This window comes from Corylus avellana, chromosome 1 (genome assembly GCF_965113065.1).
Source record: "Corylus avellana chromosome 1, dhCorAvel1.hap1.2, whole genome shotgun sequence".
Classification (NCBI taxonomy): domain Eukaryota; kingdom Viridiplantae; phylum Streptophyta; class Magnoliopsida; order Fagales; family Betulaceae; genus Corylus; species Corylus avellana.
Genome location: NC_142490.1, coordinates 40733298 through 40757785, shown reverse-complemented (window position 1 = coordinate 40757785; position 24488 = coordinate 40733298). Strand labels below are relative to the sequence as shown.

General features: G+C 35.7%; 1 protein-coding gene and 1 pseudogene across 2 annotated transcripts; both read right to left on the bottom strand.

The window, feature by feature from the left end:
- Positions 1–8057: 8057 nt before the first annotated feature.
- LOC148589845 (uncharacterized) lies at positions 8058–12688 on the bottom strand. The gene is made up of 2 exons (XM_088515412.1): positions 12591–12688; positions 8058–8682 (listed from the first exon to the last, which is right to left on the bottom strand). Exons 1-2 carry the CDS (start codon positions 12686–12688, stop codon positions 8058–8060), a joined length of 723 nt encoding a protein of 240 aa, XP_088371538.1.
- A 606-nt stretch (positions 12689–13294) lies between these two features.
- On the bottom strand, positions 13295–21888 carry LOC132172330 (MLO-like protein 12; annotated as a pseudogene). The gene is made up of 14 exons (XR_015911872.1): positions 21693–21888; positions 21538–21595; positions 21301–21458; positions 21098–21214; positions 19910–19970; positions 19726–19781; positions 19580–19654; positions 19375–19463; positions 14961–15010; positions 14810–14850; positions 14368–14541; positions 14092–14127; positions 13845–13973; positions 13295–13711 (listed from the first exon to the last, which is right to left on the bottom strand). The product of XR_015911872.1 is annotated as an MLO-like protein 12 (transcript).
- Positions 21889–24488: the final 2600 nt, after the last annotated feature.

Here is a 24488-nt window from a genome sequence, read left to right as displayed (position 1 = left end):
AACGTTAATTGTATTTTGCCCAACCATTATACTTGTACTATTGCCCTTTACTTGCCATACCTACCATGTCTGTACTGTACATTTTTGTAACATTGTATTGCAATATATCAAAAAATGCAAAATCAGTCCATAGTTATACCCCTTTGACAAATAGCACTCTCTATGGTAATCCTATGCTACAAATTAATAACCCATTACACTTAACTTCGGTTTGCAATTCTAATGAAAACCGTTAATGTGTCACATCAGCACCAATTAAAAAAGTAGACACATATTTTGTTTGACGAGTCAATGGCAAAATTCCACGCACACATGATTTGACATGTCGTTTTTTCCCACCACACTAGCTGATCCACATCATCTAGATATTTAGATATTTCTATATCCCCCCCACCCAAAAAAAAAAAAAAATCCAAATCCTCCATACCTTCAATTAGGATTACATACCAAAGAAGTCGATTTTTTTTTTCATGGTGATAATAAATATTAATGGCAATGCCATGTTATATCACTTACGTGTGGGCTCAAACTTCTTTTTTATAGGTGATGTCTAACATGTGAAATATTTAATTTAAATAGAGTGAATTAACAAAAGCAATGTTCAAACTCAAGACATCTGTTTTAATATATCATATTAAATCACATTTGCACTGATATGAAAATGTAAATTTAATTAATTATTTGATTAATACTTTAACAATGTAGTCCTAGTTCTATAAGGATAAAATATCAAAAAAAAAAAATTTTAAGCTTATGGAATTTTTGAAAGAATAATTAAACAAAACAAAAGGAGATGCATAAAACGTAACTAAAACAGAAAAATTGAAATCACTGACGTTTGTTGGTATCTATAATTCATTCAATGTGTGACAATTTTTTTTGTAAGCGACATCTTTCTTTATAGTATGTTGGTGCTTGCCTTCTAATGTTTAAGAAAACACAACTGGCATTAAAATGGCACGTGAGATCCATGTGGGGATAGGGAGGCACATGAGACTTATTTATTTATTTAAACTATTCATTCATTCATGTTATTGACGAAAAAAAATTCTTAGAAAAACGTGTTTAGCTGAAACAATATCGTTAACACACTAAAGGATTTCCTCAATGTGGACTACTTTATTCATAAATAAGATTGCATTCTTTGCTAGCTTATGAGTTATTTCGTTCGCCTCCATTCTCACATTATACACCCTCTAATACTATTGAAAAGAATTAAGCACAATATGGGTATCGTCGATTAATTGGCCATAACAATACTAATTTTTGTCATAATTTCTTAATGCCTACACCCTCTGTAACGCATCTCCTTCCAACTCCAACTTATGCCACCCCATCTCTTTAATTAGCAAAACTAATGCCCTTAAAGCTACAACATATTCTGCAACAACCGGCTCAATAATATTATATTTTGGAGAATGCAAAGTGGCAAACACCTCTCCATAAAATCGTATAATTACTCTTATGCCCATCTTCCTATTTCGGGTATCTACCGAAAGGGACGGAACCAAAACAATTTATGGGAGGGGGCCAGCCAATTTATTTATTTATTTTTAGTTCTTTAGAATTTTTTTATTAAAAAAAAAATATTTTGGTTTTTTTTTTTTTTATGAACTAAAGACTACCATAAAGGCTAAAAAAGTGGGCATTTGAAAGTAAGGGCCAAAAATTAAAAAACTTAATAAATATGACCCAAAAAAATTAAGAATAGGGCCAAAATTTTTTATTGGATAGGGCTAAAAAATTAGAAAATTGGGCCAAATTTTGGCCATCTTTGGCCCTATTTTACTATTTCTTTTTTTTTTTAGTTAGATTTTTTTTTTTCCTTATTTTGGGGGAGGGGCCCGAGGGGGCTGGCCTATGCTAGTTCCCCCTAGTTCCGTCATCATCAACCGGAGCATCCCAATCCACCTTCACTAGTCCCCGAGCCTTCCAGCTATGGCACACCATTATATATTAACCTTCATTCTCATGCGGTTCGACCTGCACATCTTCATATTCTTGAAGTGATTCTATAACGTACCTCTATTGTATTTTATTTCACTTTTGGGTGGACTAACATAGTCATTTTAATATTTGGGTCCATAATGAGCTGGACCAATTCTATAAACACTTGAGAAAGCCATGTTCTCTCACCCTACATATATAAATGAAGTTAGCCCATTAGACTTCATTAGGTCAATGGAGCAATTAGGGTTGAGAGACTAGTGCCCTCTACACACACAACACAACAGGATAAAAGGAGGAAGATGACAGACTCATCTTCTAACAAAGAAGGTATGTTTTTACGTTCTTTTCATTATTGTTCACATGCTATGGAGTAAGACAGATTTATTTAATGAAATTCTAACAATTGGTATCAGAGCCTTTTGTCTCTTTTCTCCATGGCTATGATAAATCTTGTTGTTTTAAATAATATTATTGTTATTATTATTTTTGTGAACAATGAAATTTGCGTTAAACTTGCATTTGAGCTGTTTTTCTTTTTAAGGTTATTCGTAAAATCGTATGGGCTATCACTGCAATTTTTTTTTTTTTTTTTTTTTTGGTGAATGAATGAGATATTGAATCCAGCCGGCCACTGCACAAAAAAAAAAAAAAAAAAAAAAATTAGCGTTTTTTATTTTATTTTCTGGATGCTTTGGCCGAAGACCTCACAATTTCCATGGCGGCGTAGGTATTTGCACTGTTTACAAACATATCTATATCTATTTTAGATCCTGTCTGCACCTGGTACGAGTGGGTTCTCATGTTTCATTCGTAATGGAATCCAAAGGACAGAAAAAAGCCATGTAAAAGTCAAAAAAAAAAAAAAAAAAAAGTCTAAAAAAAAGACAAAATTTCATTGTTTATGCGTGAAAATTACTGGATGCTCAGGCTTAACGCCCATCTCTGACCGCAATTAAACTGAAGCATAAACGCAGTTTTTTTTTTTAACAAAGCTTGATCACATATGTGTAAAAGAGGTTTTAGCTTAATCTGGAGTGTGGCCTGTGTGTGTTTTTCTCTGATTTTGGGTTTGCTTTGTATTTTGAAGTATAAGGTATTAACCGTTTATATATATATATATATATATATATATATAAAGGTTAAGATGGACATGCCATAGATGGAGCGATGAGGCTTTTGCATTAACATTGATTTACTTATTTACCAAACAAAGCAAGTTAAAGATTGAAGCATGTGTCGTGACTTTTTGAATTTCTTTTGACACTTGTGGCACTTTATAATTTTTAAATCTGTGTAAACTTATCATAGATTCATGTCATTTTATGTCAAATTATGAGTTCTTTATATTTTTAATAAACTTGGATTTATTGGATATGAGGATTTGGCGGAAAGGAGATTGGGTTCAATTGCGGTATTTGTTTTGAGCTTGTTAAGTTTTTGTGCAGTATTTATTTCAACAATGTGTTTTATTTTTGTGAATATACACATTGTTTTTTTTTTTTTTTTTTTTATTTTTTATGTATACATATGGTTTTGAGTATTCATATTTTTTTTTTTATCCCTAACAAATGAGGGTTTTGGCAACTCCATGATATTTATTTCAATCATAAGTGATGTTTATTTTGATTGAAATATTTTTTGTCGAGCATAAATTGTTAATGTGTTATATAGTATATTTATGTTCAACATAAAGATTCAAGCTTTATAGTGCACAGATTGACAATTTCTTGCATGCATGTTAAATGTGGAACATAGAATCCAACATTTTTTTTATTTCCTTTGTCATGCACAACAAGCGTTTTTTGAGCCAAGAATTTTTAAGTATTATTTCTTGGAGATGTATCATTATGAGAGTAGTAAATTATATATATTATCATAAAATTTGGTCATGCTCCCATCAATTGATAAAATAAAAATGATGCAACTCTTGTATATGTGACACTCTATGATTTGTAAATGACTCACATATAAGAGAAAGCCGAGTCAATGTAAAAGAAACTCACACGTGAGTGGAAGATTTGTTGTAAATACACGTGTAAGTGTTATGTCCCATATTCAGAAGTGAAAAGAAAGGGGTAAGTATTATATGAAGAAAAAAAATGTTAATATATGTGTATTTTATATACACATTATTTGGTATACATTGTTCATAATATTTGTAATACTGAAATATGTGGTTATGAACAAATACTAATTTTCAGGTATGTGCTATAATAAAAGGGTGCGCATATTATTTTTGCTTGTGAAATTATATGCATTCGTTTTGAGATATGTATGTGAATTTATATACATTCTTATTGAGATTAAGAAATTTTGTGCAATATGAATAATTGTGTTGTGTATAAAATCGATGATTTTGACCGGTTATGTTCCCACCTATCGTGGGACAAATTATGATAAATTGTTGGATTTTATTGCAAATTCAATAAATGTTTTTTTTTTTTTTGGTGAACGAATAATTGTATTACATATAAAATTGATGATTTTGACCAATTATGCTCTCACCTATCGTGAGACTAACTGCGATAAATTGTTAGATTTTATCGTTAATTCAATAAAAGGTTTTGTGAACCTTGAGAGCAGCGGTATGTTAATACATAATACATTATTGCCCTTATGTAATTCGGTGATGCCGTGCATGTTGTGTAATTTGGTGGTTGTCACAATTTTGTGTTATTTTGATTGAATGTTATTTTAGTGTCTATTGGTTAAATCTCTAGTTGTTTGAAGGATATCTTGGGGTAAATCTAGAGATTATTTGTGCATATAAAATTCTTATTTAATGGAACAAAATTTAATTTTTTGTCCATAATATTTTATAATGATTATCAAGTAATTTTTAATATGTTATGTCTTTATTATTGTAAAGGTGTACTTTGTAATCATTTTAATGAGTTATGTGAAAATATTTTTGGACTAAATGAGACATATAAAAGGATTTATTTTCCATTTTTACCTAATAAAAGTTTTTTAAATGAAATATACAATTTATGACTAATATTTATTTTAATTGTGATTGGAGGTTTTTCTGTTATCTTCTAATTGAAGCTGAATTACTTGCATGTATAATGATATTCACTTAGAGATAAATGAACTTTTGGTTAAATATGCATAATTTTTTTTTGTACACCAAAACCGATGATTTTTGAATGGTTATGTACCCGCCTATCGTGAGACTAATTATGATAATTATTGGGATTTATTGGTTCACTGTGGATAATATTGTTGTTCATCAAAATGAATGATTTTGAGTGGTTATGTACTAACCACGATAAATTACTTGGTTTTATCGGATATTATTCGAATTAAATAAATAAATAAATTTGGGGTTATTATTATGTAAATTGTAACAATTATACGAAGATCCATACGTATAATAACTTTGCTCTATCGATAAATTATTATATGGTAGGATGTTTGGGATGACGAAGAAAATTATTAGATACTTTGCACTTGGTTGCCCAGTCGTATCCTCTCGATAGCAGGCCAATTAAGTCTTTGTATTTAATTATTTTGTTTATCATGCATGAGAGCCCATTTTGTATTATAGACTCTAACATAGAATTTGACAAAAATAATACGTAAGAGTCCATTGTGTACTATGGACTCTGGCATGGAGTTGAGATAAAAATAATGCGTAAGAGTCAATTGTGTGTTATAGACTCTAGCATGAGTGTGGGATGCGTAAGAGTTCATTCTTTACAGACTCTATCATGAATTTGACATGAAAAAATAGTGCGTAAGAGTTCATTATGTGTTAGAGACTCTAGCATGAATTTGAGATAAAATAATGTGTAAGAGTGCAAGGTGTATTTTGAACTCTAGCATGTGTGTAAGATAAAAATCTTACTATTTGGTGAATGAGGGTATTTATGAGTATTTATGAATGCATTTTTTTTTATATGCATCATAAATTTATTGTGACATTCTCAATCCTGACGATCTTGACATATCTCTCTTGGAAAGACACATATTATGAAAATGTGATAGCTTTTAAGTATCAATTGCCCCAAGCAATCATATTTGAGTCAATTGTGTGTAGCTTGATGTGAACTTAAGTATGTACATATATAACATTATATGATTATATTATTGGTGTACTTGGAAAATACTTGAGTCACTGGAAAGCTACAAAGAAAGTACTAAAGTACTTATGGGGGTGTTAGGGACTTTGTGTTAATGTATTGTTAATTCAACATTCTTAATGTAGTTGGATATTGTGATGTTGATTATTTTGGTTGTCCAGGTAGTGTATTTGTGATTGTGAGAAGAGCTATTTTGGGAAAAAGTGTCATATAAACACTTATAGCTTCCTCAACTATGAAGGCATAATGTGTAACTTATTGTGAGGCTACACGTCATGATACATAATTGCAGAATTTTATCTCAGGGCTGGGTAGTCTAGATGCCATTAGAAATATTTTGAGTTATGTCTGCATCAATTTTCTTTCTCTCGGAATACTAGGAGTTCATTGTGATACAAGCATATTGGCATAAAAGTATTTATTTATAGAGAAAAAGTTAGGTGAATCTCACATTTGAGTTATGCATACTCCCACAAAACATATGTTGGCGGACCCAATGACCAAGGGTTTTGGCTCCTATAGTGTTTCAGGAACATGCGACTCATATGAGGTTGTTAGAGTCTTTTGTTCTATTAAGTTAGTGGGAGTTATGTGCCTTGTGTAAATAGTGAGTACCTTTTGTGTTGCCATATATTGTTTTGTGTGCTTTTGTGTTAACTATGGTATTGGTGTTATGATACGAGATATTGTGTGTGAGTCTCGGTGAGACATTGTGTATTTGTTTCAGTGGGCTTTATTTGAAAATATAGTGATCACTATTTGTGCTATTTGTATGCTATACTTGCATTCCATTTTCTAGATCACGTGATTGTAAATACTTGTTATATGTTATACATCCTATCGATGTGTTCTTAACTTGTAGTTGCAAACACATTTGGATCAGATTGTGTTTTGGGATGCTTATTTTGGTTTACTTGGTAATTAAATGACTTATGCAGTCCAAGTGAGAGATTGTTGTATTTTATTTCACTTTTGGGTGGACTGACATAGTCATTTTAATATTTGGGTCCATAATGGGCTGAACCAATTCTATAAGCACTTGAGGAAGCCATGTACTCTCACCCTACATATATAAATGAAATTATCCCATTAGACTTCATTAGGTCATTAGAGCAATTAGGGTTAAGAGACTAGTGCCCTTTACACACACAACACAACAGGACAAATGGAGGAAGATGGCAGACTCATCTTCTAGCAAAGAAGGTATGTTTTTACATTCTTTTCATTATTGTTCACATGCTATGGAGTAATACAAATTTATTTAATGAAATTCTAACAACCTCACGTACAATTAGATTTGGATGACCAAAATCCCCCGTAAACCAAAGAATTTCTTCTAAACCACAGGTTCCTTGCAACCACTACTATTTATATATCTTTGGATTGGCTCCTAATTAATTAAAAGCCATAACCTTAACTATTTTCATCCATGGGTGAGTCCAAGTTATTTGCTAGTAGTTCACTCTCTAGTGAGCCCATGACCCACTTAGCGTTCAATATTTCTGGAAAAAAAATAGAGAGTGCAGGAAAAATTGTTTATTAATTTGCTTAAGTAATCAAGTTCTTTCCTGTTAACAAAATAAGAACTTTTTTATTTATTTTTTATTTTTTATGAGTAAGCATTTCATTAAAACCAAAGCTCAAAACAGAGCAACACAAAAACACAAATACAACCCCTTACAAAGCAAAACAGGGGAAAACAAAACCTACAAACCAACAACAACTCAACACCAAAACAACCCCTTACAACCCTTACAGATTAAAACAAAGAAAAGCAAAAATTACAAGCCAACATTACAGAATGCAAGTTCCACAAAGAACACAACAAAAGGTTCTCCCTAGTTCTAAGAAACCCTCTTTTTACAGCAATTCTAGCCTTGATTTCCAGAAAATCTGTTTTAGTAGCTGCTCTTCAGTTTTTAGAACACCATCATGTCTAAGCTCATTTCTAGTACACCAGAGGTTATAAACTACAGAACCAAGATCCAACTGACATATCAAGCACTTAAGAGAGTTCTTTCCCTACCTATTACAGCCAAGCTGAACAAGTTCAGCCCAAATCATAGGAGGCATATCAATTCTGCAATGAATCATGCAATATTTCCAAATTCTCGAACTAAAGCTGCATTCAAAGAAAATATGATCACGAGTTTCCAGTTTAGAATGGCAGAAGCAATACTGAACCTCACCCTTATAACCCCATTTAAGTAGCCTCTCACCTGTAAGTAACCTATCCTTCATAGCAAGCCACAAAATAAAAGCCTGCTTAGGAATAGCAAGAGGAAACCAAACTATCTTCCACCAAATAACCTCTGCATTCTTCTTTCTAAGGGCTTCCCAAGTCTCTGCACTAACATAAACACCCTTTTTAGAAACAGTCCAAACTGGCTTATCACATTGGCCTAAACCAAATTCAGGAAGCCTAGCTTGAATATCAACTAGAGCTTCTGATCTTGCTAGTCTCCAAAACCAATCTCCATTGCAAATGACTGAAGACAGCTTAGCTTCAATATTAATTTGAGCATCATAAACAACCCTAAATCCATATTGCTCAAGCAAAACTCCTGCAGGATGCCACAAATCCAGCCACATAGGAATGCTATCCCCATTCCCAACTTCAAACTTCAAGAACCTTTTGGCAATAGGTCTCAGCTTCGAAATTTTCCGCCAACTCCAAGAACAATTTTGAGGAATACCTACACTCCAAAAACTCCTTTTTAATAGATTTTCTCTAACCCAGGCAACCCAAATAGAACCAGACCTAGCAAAAATACTCTAGATATGCCTAAGCATAAAAGTTTGATTCCAAATTTCTAGCCTCTTTAATCCCAAACCTCCCTCATTCTTAGGAAAACAAAGATCAGGCTAGGAAACCTTTGCTTTAGCTACACCTTCTTCCTTTCCATGTCATAAAAACCTATTGAACTTTTGTTCAATAGCTCTAATGATCTTTTTAGGAATAATGAAAATGCTCATCCAATACACTTGTAAACTGTAAAGAACAGAAGATAACAACTGGAGCCTACCTGTATAGGAAAGATTCTTAGAAAGCCAAGAATCTATACGGCCAGAAATTCTGCTAAGCAAATCTCCACAGTCAGCTACAAAAAGTCTAGAAGAAATAAGAGGAACCCCAAGGTACCTCACAGGGAGATGACCTTCCTTCATCATCAAATCATCCAACAGAATATGCCTCATTCTATCTGAAATTCCAGAACAACAGAGAGAACTCTTTGAAGGATTAGCTTTCAACCCAGACAGATTCTCAAACTCAATAAGAGCAACCTTGATAACTTTTATAGAACTCAAACTAGCTTCTGAAAAAAAATCAAAAGATCATCTGCAAAACACAAATGTGTAAGCTTCATTCTCTCACATTTAGGATGGAATTTAAAACTAGCATTACCACCAGTATGTGCAGCCATAATCCGAGAGAAAACCTCCATAGCAAGAACAAACAAGTAAGGAGAAATAGGGTCACCCTGCCTCAGCCCCTTTTTACCTTCAAAATAGCCAACCAAAGTACCATTAATACAAACAGAAAATTTAGGAGATATAATACACACCCCGATCTAGCTCAAAAATCTATTAGGGAAACCAAAACAGTGAAGACAAGGAAGTATAAATTCCCAATTCACAAAATCACAGGCTTTCATAAGGTCTATTTTCAAACTACACCTAGGTTTCCCTTTTTTCCTTATGATAACCCCTCACAAGTTCTTGAGCCAATAGAACATTTTCAGATATATTCCTAGAAGGAACGAAAGCAAATTGGTTCATGCTCACCAAATCACCCAAAATAGGCAACATCCTGTTAGACAGAATTTTTGTAGTGCATTTATATATAACATTTCAACAAGCAATAGGTCTAAAATCACCCATGGTAGAAGGATTAACCTTTTTAGGAGCCAAAGAAAGAATAGTAGCATTCACTTCCTTAAGCAATAAACCAGATGTAAAGAAACCTTTAATAGCAGCCACTACCTCCTTACCCACAATAGGCCAAGTAGACTTAAAAAAATCTGCTGAAAACCCATTAGGACTAGGGGCCTTATTGGCTTTCATATGAAACAAAGTGTCTCTGATTTCATCCTCATAAACCTCCTTCTCCAAAGTAGCTACATGTTCAGAGGAGATAGCAACAGGGATAAGCTGCCTAACTCTAGCTGCTTTTGCATCGGTGAATTGTAGGTGATCTGTACCTAACAGATTCTAATAAAAGTCCTCAGCCACCCTCTTAATATGATCAACATCATCCACTTTAGTGCCATGCTCATCCCATAGATACTTAATAGTTTTCTTGGCATTTTGAACCTTAAAAGATCTATAGAAAAACCTATTATTCTGATCTCCCAAATTCAACCATTGATTCATTGCCTTCTACTTCAAGAAAGATTCCTCAGCTTTAGAAATAGAAACATAAGCATGAAGACATTCCCTCTCCTTAAGAAGACTATCAACACTACCAAAAGAAGCAAAAACATCATTTTGAGCTAAGCTCAAATTCTCTTGAGCCTGAATAACTTTTTGCTGCAAATTCCCAAAACAAACTAGAGTTTTCTCTTTTAATACAGCTTTCACAGACCTAAGCTTAACATACAATTGAAACATTGGGAATCCCTCAACCTGAATGCTCCAACCCTCCTTAACCCAATCCAAGAACCCTTTATGCTCTAACAAATAGTTATAGAACTTAAAATGTTTAGGGCCAAAACTTTTTAAAGTACCTACTGAAATAATAGCAGGATGCCCCTGAAAGGAATTCCATAGCAGTATTCCCAAAAAGACTCATCCAATTTACATTAGCCCAAACTCTATCCAGTTTTCTTGCTACAAACCGAGGCTCCTCACTTTTATTAGTCCAATTGTAAAAACACCCACTAAAATTAAGATCCAAAACTTCAAGATCATTCAAACACTGACCAAATTCAATTTCATAAGAAGATAGATTATCAAATCCCCATTTTTTAGCCAAGGAAAGAACCACATTAAAATCCCTACAAATCATCCAAGGATTAGTACCTACTTTTGCCTTCATAGAACACAAATTAGTGAAAGATGCTTTCTATCCACCCCCTTGGTTAGCCCCATAGACAAAATAATGAAACCAACAAAAATTACTAGTAAGGGACTTAATAGAACAATTAATACTTTGCTCACTTTTATCCAAAACAAACACTACATAATCAGAATTTTTCCAACAAATCTAGATTCTTCCCAAAAAGTGTTTTTCATAATTAAAAACATAGTCCCAATCTGGCACAATACAAGCCCTAACTTTTTCAGCCTTATTTTCCTTCAATCTAGTCTCAATCAAACAAATAAGGCTAATCTTATATTTTCTAATTATACTCACAACCTCCTTCTGCTTAGAGGGGTGATTCAAACCCCTTACATTCCAAATCAGAAAATTCATTGAGTAGGAGAAAAACCTCTCATCAAGACCTCCTCCTCTTCACCCATTTTACCTTTCCCTTTAACTTTTGCACTCTCCTCCACCAAAGCAGATTCAATAACATTTTGAAGGGAAGAAAAAGTATCTACACTCCTCACCTCTCTTGATTTAAAATTACCATTAGCTCTAGCCAAAAGATGGAAATAATTAGTCCAATGACTATTGCTATCCTTTATAGTAGCCTTTGAAACATGAGTTCTTTTAGCTCTAACCACATTCCATTTAGGCTCAACCACTGCTTTAGGAACAACATTCTTCACCTCAGCAACCTTCTCCATCACAGAACCAACATGCAAATTCTGAATAGGCTCAGCTTTTTTTGGAAGCCACACCTGTTTCTTAACCTTAGAACAAGTATGAGAAAGATGACCAAATGACTTACACCTCTTGCATTTGACAGGAAGCCAAGGATATTCAATGCCAACTACAACCCTTTCCCCATCAACACCAACAATTTCAATCTCCTTTGGAAAACCAGAATCCATATCCACTTCAACCAAAACCCTAGCAAAACCAAGCCTCAACTGCTCCTCAGTGACAGAATCAGCACAAATAGGTTTTCCAATACCACTAGCCACATAACTCAAACATGTAGCATTCCAAAACTCAATAGGTAAATTATGTAATTTAATTCAAACAAGAACAGAAGATAAAGAAATCTTGAGAAGTTGCATACCAGGAATCCATTTATGCAAGATCAAAGGTTTATTAGCCATATGCCAAACTTTTGCCTCCATCACCTCATCTCGTGTCTTCTCATCAGCAAATTTAAACAAATATAAGCCATTCTCCAACAAGTATACTTCAACCTTTCCATATTGAGCCCAAATACTTTCCACAGTACGTTTAACAATATAATAGGGGAGGGGCTTATCAAGAAACTGGCCAACCAGAGAAGAAGACCATTTTGAAATACCTTCCTCAATAGCTTCCTTAGGTGGCTTTACTACAACTCTACCATCTTTAAGAGAAGGAACAAAATACTGCAATGTTCCCATAGATTTCTCCTTACGAAACAATTGCCTCCAATCCTAAACTACACTTTTCTGAGCAACCGTAACAGAAGACTCAACAACAACAGGATTACACACTGATTCAACCTCAGGAAAACTAGCAGGAATCGCCAAAGACTTCTCCCGCAAAATAGAGTTATTTTGAACAAGCAAATTCTGGGTATCAAGCTTCGAAGTAGCCACATCCTCACAAAACTCTGTCAAATTATCACAATTATCTTCCTCATCACTTTGATTACCTCACAATTCAGAGATCGCAAAGCAACCTCCAAATTCACTGAAGCATCCTTCAACAACAATTTTGATACCTTCTTCCCCCCTACGACCCCTATTTGCTCGTTTGGCCATAACTCACCAATCTATCATTCCTCATAATTCAACGAGCAAGGAACGCCGAAGCACCGGCACTAGAATCGGAGTCGTTGGAAAAGTAACGTGCCCACACGCGCTAGAACAAGGAGGCGCGTAAGAAAGTTTCAGAAAACTAGTCGCAGAGAACCACTCTACTTTGAAAAATCGCTAGGAGCTATGCCACGTCAGCAGAGCCCAAAAAAAATCGCTCACAATTCGGCCACTTATTACATATTCCTCTCTTAGTATAAAATGAACTTTTTTTCATCAAAATGAAATAAGAATGAACAGTTCCTCTCTTATTATCTGTTGTGTTAATCACTAAGAATATATAACCAATGACATAAGCTAGTAGAAATCTATTAATCAAAGAAAAATAGAAAAAAAAAAATACAAGGTGATGAAGACAAGGCCCAAAAATGTCAGTAGTCGGAGTAGTTAAGAAGCAGCCAAAACGGCATCGTCTCCTCCATATATATATAATAACTGTAATAACTGTACAGCTATGAGCTAGCTAGCCTATTTTCCTTTTCACTACATCAAAACCATAAAACAAGCCTCCCATGATTTTTTGCTTCTCCTCCGGTTGTGATCTTCCTCCAACAATTCCCTTTTCTTCATCATCAACTCCATCTGCCACGTACTCGGCGTCTGATGGGGAACCAGATTCTACTGAGATTGTTGCTTCAAGGGTATTGAAAGAAGGTGAAGTGTCGACCAAAGAAGTCTCATGGGAGGTGTCTAGTGAGTAATTGTTTGTGTTCCTCAAAGCAACGCTTTTCTTGGCTTTCACTCGCCATCTTTTCAGCATTAACAACACCCTCTGTGAAAACATCTTTCCTCATTGAAGTACCGATCTGTTGCATGTTTCAGAGGGTGAAAAAAAATTCGAGGAAAATGATAGGAAATTTAAAATCTTGATGTGGGTGTGTGAATTAATTTGCCAAAATTTCTCATATAATTAGCTGTAGGATTTGAATATAGATTTACCTGTGTGACCAGAGCATAGAGAGGGAGTGTGACATAGCCACAAAGGACTTGTACAACTACACCCATGGCAAGCCTTATGACAATATCTTCATTTTCTTTGTGGAAGCATGACCTAAAACCAAATTTGTACTGTAATTTGAAGCAAGTAATAATAATTAGACAATGAATATTATTATTCCCCCTTACTTATAATATAATAGAATGGTAGAAATTAATAACCATAAACTTAATTAATTTGGATGCTTACCCAAGTCCATGCAAAGAATGCTAGTTGAAAGGAATTCTGCAAAGCCCAAAAAAAGTTTCTGTTATTAGAATAAAGTTTACCTTCTTGAAATAATTTCATTACCAATTCTGAAAGAACAAGGGAATTGGATATTATTGTGGGGGAACTTTAGCTATATTAGAAATCACTTTTTCTTGGTAAAATTTGGTCAAAAGATCAGAAGTCTTGTTTAAATCTAAAGGGTCAAAAGAAATTGTTTTTCTTTAGATTAAAGCTGAAGAAAGATTGAAGGATGACCTGAAACAATATGAAGTGGATAAGGTGGAGAAGCAATTTGGGCCAACCAAACCAGGAAAAGTGGTCGCTTGGTCTCACAAGCAATGTTCCTCTAACAACCTGAGATTTCTCATGGCTATCTAAGCACATCTTGGTTATAATGCCCCGTAACTTTGTTCCCACAATCAACAGCGTCTGCAAAAACACAAATCACCTTAATTTAAACACTCATACTTTCACCGAAAGCAATGCTCTATATGACACTTTTATCTCACCCTATCTATTTTACCAGACTGATATGACAATGTTCATCGGTCTCTAGATTAATCTCGTTAAAAAAAAAAAAGGTTCAAAGACTAATGAGCATTACCACATCAATTCATTGAAATTGAGGTGAGAGGAAAGTGTAGTATATATATAGTATTTCTCTTATTATTGTAGTTGAAGTAATTGATTTACTCACCACTAATGGAAAGAAGGGAAGCCATAAGTAACTGCGAAATACTGCAGAAAGAGAATAAATAATTTAGCTAGCTAGTCAGCATTCCCAAGCTTAGTAATTAATTAATCTAAAGATCAACTTATTGAATTTAAATGAATTCAATTTAATTTACCGTGTGCATTGAAGAATAGGAAGAACACAGTAAATATCCAAACCCACCAACTGCAGAAAAAAGATGCCCCAGAAAAATTAATCACATATCAATGTGTTACTATACAGTGCAATTGTTTGTATGTGTTGACAATGTGACTTTTCAACCCTCAATTTAGTCATGGGCCCATGTCTTGTTTTATTGCTTTATTGGTACTGCCGTGGGAGACTAGCTCTCCAAATCCTTCTCTAAGTTGGAGTGTGTGGGGCTCACGTAGTGTACAAGTCTTTCTTGAAAAAGGCTTTATAGTTTTTGTCTTATATGGAATCCAAGAATAACTTGTATTAGGAGAATTGGAGTGCACCGACTTTGCCCATCTATAAAGCCAAAGTTTTGTGCGTAAATAGGGTGTGCGAAAAACATCAACAGAGCCGCACAAGTGAATTTGTGGGCTGCTGTTTGAAGGGCAGCAGAGTAGTGCGCCGCAACTCTTGTATTTTCTTCTTGGCTTCATGAGTTAGAGACACGAGAGAAAATAAAGGAGAGAAGACAAAGGAGCGCAGACTCTTTTCTTCTTGATTTTGGAGGAGCCAAAATAAGAGAGAAAAAAGAAAGGGTGCTACTGCGAGAGAGAAAAAGAAATAGAAAGACCAACCGCCATTGTATTCCAACAAAAGAAGAAGAGTTTGTATTCTTGTCTTTTGTTTTCTCCTTTGAAAATAATCTCTATTGTGTGATAGTGAGATTTGAGTGTATTGGAGTTTTGGGTCTGAGTGATTTTCTCTCTACTATATTTTTATACTCCATCTTTCATAGTAAATTTCTTTGTGATTGCCTCTACCAGTGGACGTATCTCACATTGAGGGAACGACTTAAATCTTTGTGTTATTTTGTGTATGATTGTTCTTGCCTTATTTCACCGTAATTGTAATAGTATGTTTTTTGCACAACAAGTGGTATCAGAGATCAGGTTCGAGAAATTAAATTAACAGCAAATATGGTAAGTACCAAGTTTAAAGTAGAGAAGTTTAATGGGAAGAACAATTTCTCTCTTTGGCAAAGAAGGATAAAGGATTTGCTGATTCAGCAAGGAGTTCACAAGGCGTTATTGGGAAAGGCGAAGAAACCCTAAAAGATGGAGAATGATGTTTGGGAAGAGATGGATGTGAAGGCTACTAGTGTGATCCATCTTAATATATCAGATGAAGTTATTCACAATGTGATTGATGAAGAAAAAGCAGAATCAATTTGACAGAAATTAGAGAGTCTATATATGGCAAAGAATTTGACGACTAAGCTGTACGTGAAGAAACAACTATATGGTTTACAAATGGAGGAAAATACAGATTTGCTGGAGCACCTCAACAAGTTCAACATGTTGAATACGTAGTTGTTGAATTTTGTAGTGAAGATTAGAGAAGAAGATAAAGCGATACTTTTGTTGGCATCGCTTCCCCCTTACTATGATCACCTAGTTACGACATTGTTATATGGGAAAGAGACTCTGGCGTTTGAATAGGTGACGGGATCTCTCTTGTCACATGAGACGCGGAGAAAACCTGTCAATGATCAAGCTGATGGGCTTGTGGCACGGTTTGAGCCAAAGCGCGGAAGAAATAAATTTAAGGGGAAGAATGGCAGAGGTAAGCAGTATCGGTCTATGTCACGATCGGCACAGGGTGGAGAATCTCGGTCAGATGCAAAAGACGTGGAATACTATTATTGTCACAAGAAAGGGCACTACAAAAAATTTTGCAAGTTGATAAAACAAGACCTAGAAGATAAGAAGAATCAGAAAGGTTCCGAAGATTCAGTCAGTGTGGCCGATGGTGAGTCTAATGATAGCAAGGTTAGCGCAGATGTTCTTTCAGTTTCCTCAGGTAAAAATTATCTCATAGACTCTTGGGTTTTGGATTTTGCTCGTTCATATCATATGTGTCCAAATAGGCAGTGGTTTGACACATTTAAATCATGTAATGCGGGCACAATGCTAATGGGCAATGATGCTAGGTGTAAGGCCATTGGACTAGGTACCATAAAAGTCAAGATGTTTTAAGGGATTGTCAGGATACTCACTAATGTTAGATATGTTCCTGACCTTAAGAAAAATTTGATCTCATTACGCAAATTAGATTCTTTGGGCTATGGTTATTCAGCAAAAGATAGAGTTATGAAAATAACTAAAGGTGCAATGGTGACAATGAAGGGCAATAAAATTGGCAATTTGTATAAGTTACTCGGGGACACAGTTACAGGAAGAGCTGCAGTGTCCACCTCGGCAGTACTGTATGTATGGGAAGCAACGAAGAGTGAGCTTTAAGGTGGCGTCTCATACAAGCAAAGGTGTTCTCGACTATGTTCACTAAGATGTTTGGGGACAAGTGGCGATGCCATCAAACGGAGGTACACATTATTTTGTCAGTTTTATTGATGATTTCTCAAGAAAGGTCTGGGTGTACTTTATAAAGCACAAGTCAGAGGTTTTCACCATCTTCAAGCAGTGGAAGGCGTAGGAGGAAAATCAGACTGAAAGAAGAGTGGAGTATTTGAGATCCGACAATGGGTTAGAATACAAAGACACTGCATTCTTGGAATTCTGTAAAACAGAAGGCATTACTCATCACTTCACAATGAGAGGAACTCTACAGCAGAACGGAGTTGCCGAAAGGATGAACAAAACACTGTTGGAAAAGGCGAGATGTATGAGGTTGAGTGCAGGATTGCTAAAGAGTTTCTGGGCTGAGGCAATTAATTATGCATGCTTCGTCACCAACTGATCTCCAGCCGCTGGGATTGACTTCAAGATTCCAAAGGAAGTATGGTCAGGCAAACCGATTGATTATTTTATGTTGAGAATATTTGGTTGTTCGACATACGTTCATGTGCAAAGTGGAGAGCGATCAAAATTAGATTCAAAGCCAAGAAAATGTATTTGTTTTGGTTTGGAATCTGCTGTTAAAGGTTATAGGCTCTGGGATCCAGTCTCAAAGAAGAAGATTGTTAGTAGAGACGTGGTATTTGATGAGGCCTATATGTTAAGAAAGGGTGAGAGTGAAGCATCGACTGAGAGCCAGAAAGGGAAACAGGTCGAGGAGGTGGAGCTTGATGAACAGTGTTCACTCACGGACATATGTGATGACGAAGAATCGTCAAGGGACTCAGAGCACCGAGAAGAGCCTTATTCTTTAGCAAGAGGCAGAGAGAAACGTGATCGAAAAGCACCGGAGAGGTATGGATTTGAGGACATGGTTTCCTTTGTTTTGACAGCTAGTAGTGGAGACTCATCGTCTATTCAAAATGGCATGCCGACAAAGGTGGAGTTATTACAGAAAGGTAAAGCTTGAGAATCAACAAAATTGCTCAAGACAAAGAAGGCTAAAGAGTGCAAATGGGTCAATAGAAAAAAAGAGCCAACAGAGAAAGCTGTGTGGCCTAGAGGGCTGGTAGAAAAGTATGGTAGTCTCTCTAAACCAGGTCATATGCTCAAGTTCAAGAGGTGCTTGGACTTGAGTGACACTTATGAATTGTGATAGCCCTTAGGGGCTTGGGCGGAGGCATCAGAATGAGATTTGTTTTGTTGTGACTTGATGGGTTTCAAGTTAAGGTGGAGATTGTTGACTATGTGACTTTTCAACCCTCAATTTAGTCATGGGCCCATGTCTTGCTTTATTGGTTTATGGGTACTACCGTGGGAGACTAGCTCTCCAAATCCTTCTCTAAGTTGGAGTGTGTAGGGCTTACGTGGTGTACAAGTCTTTCTTGTAAAAGGCTTTATAGTTTTTGTCTTATATGGAATCCAAGAATGACTTGTATTAGGAGAATTGGAGTGCATCGACTTTGCCCATGTATAAAGCCAAAGTTTTGTGCGTAAATAGGGTGTGCGAAAAACATCAACAGAGCAGCATATGTGAATTTGTGGGCTGCTGTTTGAAGGGCAGCAGAGTAGTGCGCCGCACCTCTTGTATTTCCTTCTTGGTTTCATGAGTTAGAGACAAGAAAGAAAATAAAGGAGAGCAGACAAAGAGCGCCGACTGTTTTCTTCTTGATTTTGGAGGCGCCAAAATAAGAGAAAAAAGAAAGAAAGAGTGCTACTGCGAGAGAGAGAAAGAAATAGAGAGACCACTCGTCATCGTATCTCGGCAAAAAAAGAAGAGTTTGTATTTCTGTCTTTTGTTTTCTTCTTTGAGAATAATCTCTATTGTGTGATAGTGAGATTTGGGTGTATTGAGATTTTGGGTCTGAGTGATTTTCTCTCCACTATATTGTTGTACTCCATTTTTCATAGTGAATTTCTTCATAATCGCCTCCGCCAGTGAATGTATCTTATATTGGGGAACCACTTAAATTTTGGTGTTATTTTGTGTGTGATTGTTCTTGCCTTATTTTACCGTAATTGTGATCGTATGTTTTTTTGCACAATAGTATGCATGCTTACCTTATTCCCACAACCACCCCAAAATCTTTTTCCCAAGCTCTTCTTATATATTTCTGAAAATCAAAGTTACTTCCTTCTGCAAAGTGGGCCTAGAATATTGGTAGCAGAAGAGAGCAAAAATTATTAATATTTTTCACCCTTAATCAAGAAAATTACCATGCATGGACTAATTATATATAAATAATGGATTGGTTGCATGCAATACCGTAATGAATCCATGTCTGAGAATGAAATAATCCACTTTGTAAACAGATTTAAAGAATTGCCGAAGAAAACGGGCCTAATATGTCTAACTATTAGGCCCGTTTTACTAACTATTTTACTAGTTAGTAAAATTGTAATTTTACTAACTATTTGACATAGTGTGGCAGAATATGTATTCAATAATTTATTAATATTAATCATTCCTGTACATACAAATCATTTTCCATTTGTCGTACGTTTCAGGATACCATAGTAAAACAAGAACAATAGGGTCCACAGAGACTTTGCAACGGACGAGATTCCAGGTAGATTCATAGCCGTCAAAGCTTACCATTTGAAAATTGATATTCCAATGATCTGGCTTCTGCCTCCCAAGACTCCCACCTCCTCATCTGTAAAAGATAAATTCAACAAATAAAATTTAACAAATGCCATTTATGTCGAGAGTAATGTTATATACTACTTCAATATTTGTAGAGTAATACTTATAGAAAATCGCGACACTTATTTGTCGGCGCTTATATTAAAATATTAACGCTTGTTTTGTTACCAATGCACCTTAAACAAGCACCGGGAAAAGATGCGCTGATATGGGTTTTTTTTTTCTTTTTATATATACAATTTGATGATGTAATAGTAAAATCAACACTTTTTAAGAAGAAAAAAAAAAATTAAAGGCTAATTTTTTTTGTTATATCATCCAAATTGTATAATGGTCTTATAATAGACTACTAAATAGCATTACTGATATTCTACAGAGTAATGTTATTACCATACAAAAATATCCTATAAAGCTAAAAGCAGTAAGGTCTAGCTACTAAACCATATAATGTACGCTTTATATGATATTTGTGGGATGTTTGTGTAATATATATATACGGTAGGGTCTAGTAATTATTGTGTATATATATATTAGAAATGTTAAAAACCATATTTTTATCCTATAATATTAACGTGATAGTTTTAACCCATGCTCAAATTTTTCTTTTTTTAACAATAATTAACCATGTCAATAAAGTGGGATATTTATAAGATTTTTATTTGTGAGATGTTTGTGTAGTATTAATATATACAGTAGGGTCTAGTATGTATATATATATATATATATATATATATATATTAAAAATGTTAAAAAATATATTTTTATCCCATAATATTAACGTGACAGTTTTAACCCATGCTCAATTTTTTATTTTTTTAACAATAATTAACCATGTCAATAAAGTGGGATATTTATAAGATTTTTACTGACGGATATTTGTAAGATTTTAGTGTGGTGAACATCATTTCTATAATGTCCAACACCAGGGGTCCAGCTTTCCCATTAAAAATCTCTGTAGAACGGAAAGTTGAAAAGTTGTCAAAGTTCACACTTCGGGGAATTTGCAAGAAAATTTCCTAAATGTAAAAGTCAAAACTAAATTAACCAAACCATCAAATTCCCCGCACCCGGTGATGGAAGAGAAGAAGCAGCTCAGAAAGTGAAGCTTTTACGTTACTGTAAAGCCATGGAAATTACCTTGGCCATTCCAAGGCTGAAAGTAAGGACAGAGGAGAATATATGGAAGACACCCAGCATAAAGATCAAGTATTGCAGCTCCTGAACGCCTCTCCTTGACAACAACGACACCTTTCCCTGCTCATCAATGGAATTTGAACTTCAATTAATTTGTCACATGAAACGACGTTTCGTTTTTCAATATCTGCTTAAACAATTCACACCTGCTCTGCACATTTTGTTTCTTCCTCTGCATCAGCTGCAGTCGAATAATCACTGCAAGGAAGAAACGTTTCACCAACACTCTTTGGAATACAAGTTTTTGCTTTGGGCCTTTCGCTTACATTCAGCAACAATGATATGAATCCCAAAAGCATCAATTCTGCAGAAACAGAGAATACATTAAGAAAACAGTAAAAAAAACCCATTAAACATTTAACTCCCATGTTCAGAATTCTCACCTGACTTGATCTTGTCAAGAGCCTGAATGAGAGATTTCCTCCTTTTCTTGGTAAAATACTGCTCAAAAGATCAAAAGATAGATGGGTTATTACTAATTATACATAGTTATACTTATACCTCCATGATTTATCAAAGTTCTTCCATGCAGCTGTACCTTGCGGAGACGACAGAGCGATTTCTCAATAAGAATGGAGATTAGTATCAAGAAGAAGCACAGAATCGCCACAGCCCACGTCGGCGTTATTTCAAGTGTGCGTTCAACTGCTGTCGTCGTCACCTTCTCCTCTGCCATTCTTCTCCCTCTCTGTTTCTCTCTGTTTCTCTCAGGTCTGTGAAGTGATTTGAGGAGGCTTTGAAACTTGTATTCCTGCTGACTGGAAGTCGTTAATGGAACAACCGCGGGTTACTTCTATATACGTGGGGCTATCACAACGTATCTCAAGCACATTTTAGTGAAAATATTTCAGCCTCGTTCATCACTGGGTGCGTCATCTATGAAGACTATTTTACCACGCAACAAAACTGATTTTTGAGTTCCAACTTCCAACTCTTGCTCTTTACCTTCTATTTTATTTGAAAATTTTATATATTGAACGCCGCTTGTTGAAGAAGAATTTTAACCTACTCGTGAGTGATGATAATAAAGTATTTGAAAAATGATAGAATTCATTTTATTTTTAATTATTTTCATAGTGAATAGATAAATTTATCATTAAATTTATGTAAGGTTCACCTGAGTTCAAAAATGTTGTTGAAGCATTTTTTGGATCTAACAGTTTCCGTTTAGTGTGATCTTCACGTTCTTCGAGGCGTCTCTAACCAGTGACCTTCGGGCTCCTACAAAATAATAAGAGCGTCAAAGGGGTCTACGGGGAAGGCTCCGTAGACCCTCTGATGCTTAAGTTAGCTGTCGTATATGGGGTCAAAATATAGCCGGAGTTAGCAATGTATTAAGAAATAATGACCGATCCCCTTTTCCTCTGTCTTGAGTTCTCTTTATAGGGTTTTATCTCTATAACTGCTTCCTTGATCTTCTCCCTTCAGAAAATTGAATAATCATGTGAAATAGTGGAAAAATAATGTGAGGTAGTTGAGATAATGTAGGATCTTATGAGATAATGTAGGGTTGTTGAGAGATAGTGGGACCCATAGTGGATTTTATCTCCAACAGTTACCCCCCGATTCCCATGGCTGACTTGTCCAGCTGGTCGGGCATCGAGAATCTTATGCGTGTTTGCGACCGAAGCCCTAGAGCTCCCGAAGTTGGCCCTTCTGTTTTGTAATTATATACTTGGAATAATAGGACTTTTTGGGTTGATCAAACTGCAAGTCATTTCATTTGCTTGCAATGATATTATTTATGCATCACTCCTAGCAATCTCGACAGTAATTTATGAATTACCTGTGATTGCTCAGTAGAGTGCTTTTGGCTAAGTGCTAGGCCTCAGGAAATGTTTAACCTTTTTCGAACACACCTTCTTTGCAGGATTTACGTTCTTGATAGGTTATTTGTTTAACCTTTTTTAAACACACCTTCTTTAAAGGATTTACGTTCTTGACAGGTTAGCTGTTTAACCTTTTTCGAACACATCTTCTTTGAAGGATTTACGTTCTTGACAGGTTAGCTGTTTAACCTTTTTCGAACACACCTTCTTTGAAGGATTTACGTTCTTGACAGGTTAAACTTAGAAAGGTGCCTTAGTTATGTTTCCTGAGTTTGATCTCGGGAAAGTTTTTTGGCAGTGTCTCCTTTAGACTCGGGAAAACTTTGGATGTACTTCCCTTTTGACTCGGGAAAACTTTGGTTGTTTTTCTCAAAAGTGAATGAATTATAGTCTCTTCGACTGTGTTCCTCACAAACATCCTCCGGAAAGCGCCTCGAGTATCTCACTGAGTTGTTCTCGGGGAATGTCTCTCGGCTATGTTCCACTGAGGAGCCTCTTTTGATTGAAGTGTCGAGCCGCTCACTCTTGTTATGTTGCCATGGTTTCTTGGGGCTAGTCCCACTTCTTCTACAACATGTCAAGGAGTAGCTTGTGGCTTTCATTATTGCACTTGAGCCGAAACGCTACTTGATCCAACCCTAGCTGGGATGACTGCCTCATTTGCGCTCACCAAGCTGTTTCTTCAAATTTCAGAGATGATCTTCAAACTAGATACCCCCCATTCTTGGATATGTGACTCTCGGGATCCTTTTGTTCGGATTCCTAGAAAATCTCGGGATCACGTGAACTTTCGGCAAGATCCGACAATAGCCAGCGAGGGTGAGGCAATCATGGACTTAGCAGGGAGAGGCGAAGCTCAGCGAAGCTTGGCCTTGGTGTGGCAAAGCAATGCTCGGCCGTATGAGGCGGAGTGATGCTCGGCCGTATGAAACTATACGCTTTTTGATCATGTTCTTGTAAGCCACCAAAAGGAAGTTCCGCTTCTTGGAAATGAGCTCCCTTTGTCCACCATGATATCCCATAAATTGTGAAATGGCTTTTCATGAGCTCAATATTTAGAGCAATTAGGAAGCCCAGTTTCTTCGCATCTTGGGATGGAACTCCGTGGTGTGCTCGGGGCTCAAGGCTTTAGTAGGCAGAGCGTCTTGTTGGCAACCATTTAATGGCAGCTCGAGAACAAACTCCTCATACATTGAACTTTTCCTGCATGTATTTGGTTATAAGATGCATATAATATAAAAATAAAATATGTACCCCCCATTCTATGTGGCAGGAGTGGCATCGATGACGAGACACTTAAATTGAGCAATAAGTTCAATGGATAGGAGTTGCTCTGGCCTATACTTCCTAGCTGACATTTGCTCATCTTTGTGCCCAGCCACTTTTGGCATGCCTTCACGCAAGCTTTTATAACAAGCCTTGGAAGAGTGAGTGTTAGCTTGAGGCTGAGTTGATAGTATGTCTGCCAAAATGGACAACTTCTTCTTGCCATTCTTTACTTTCAA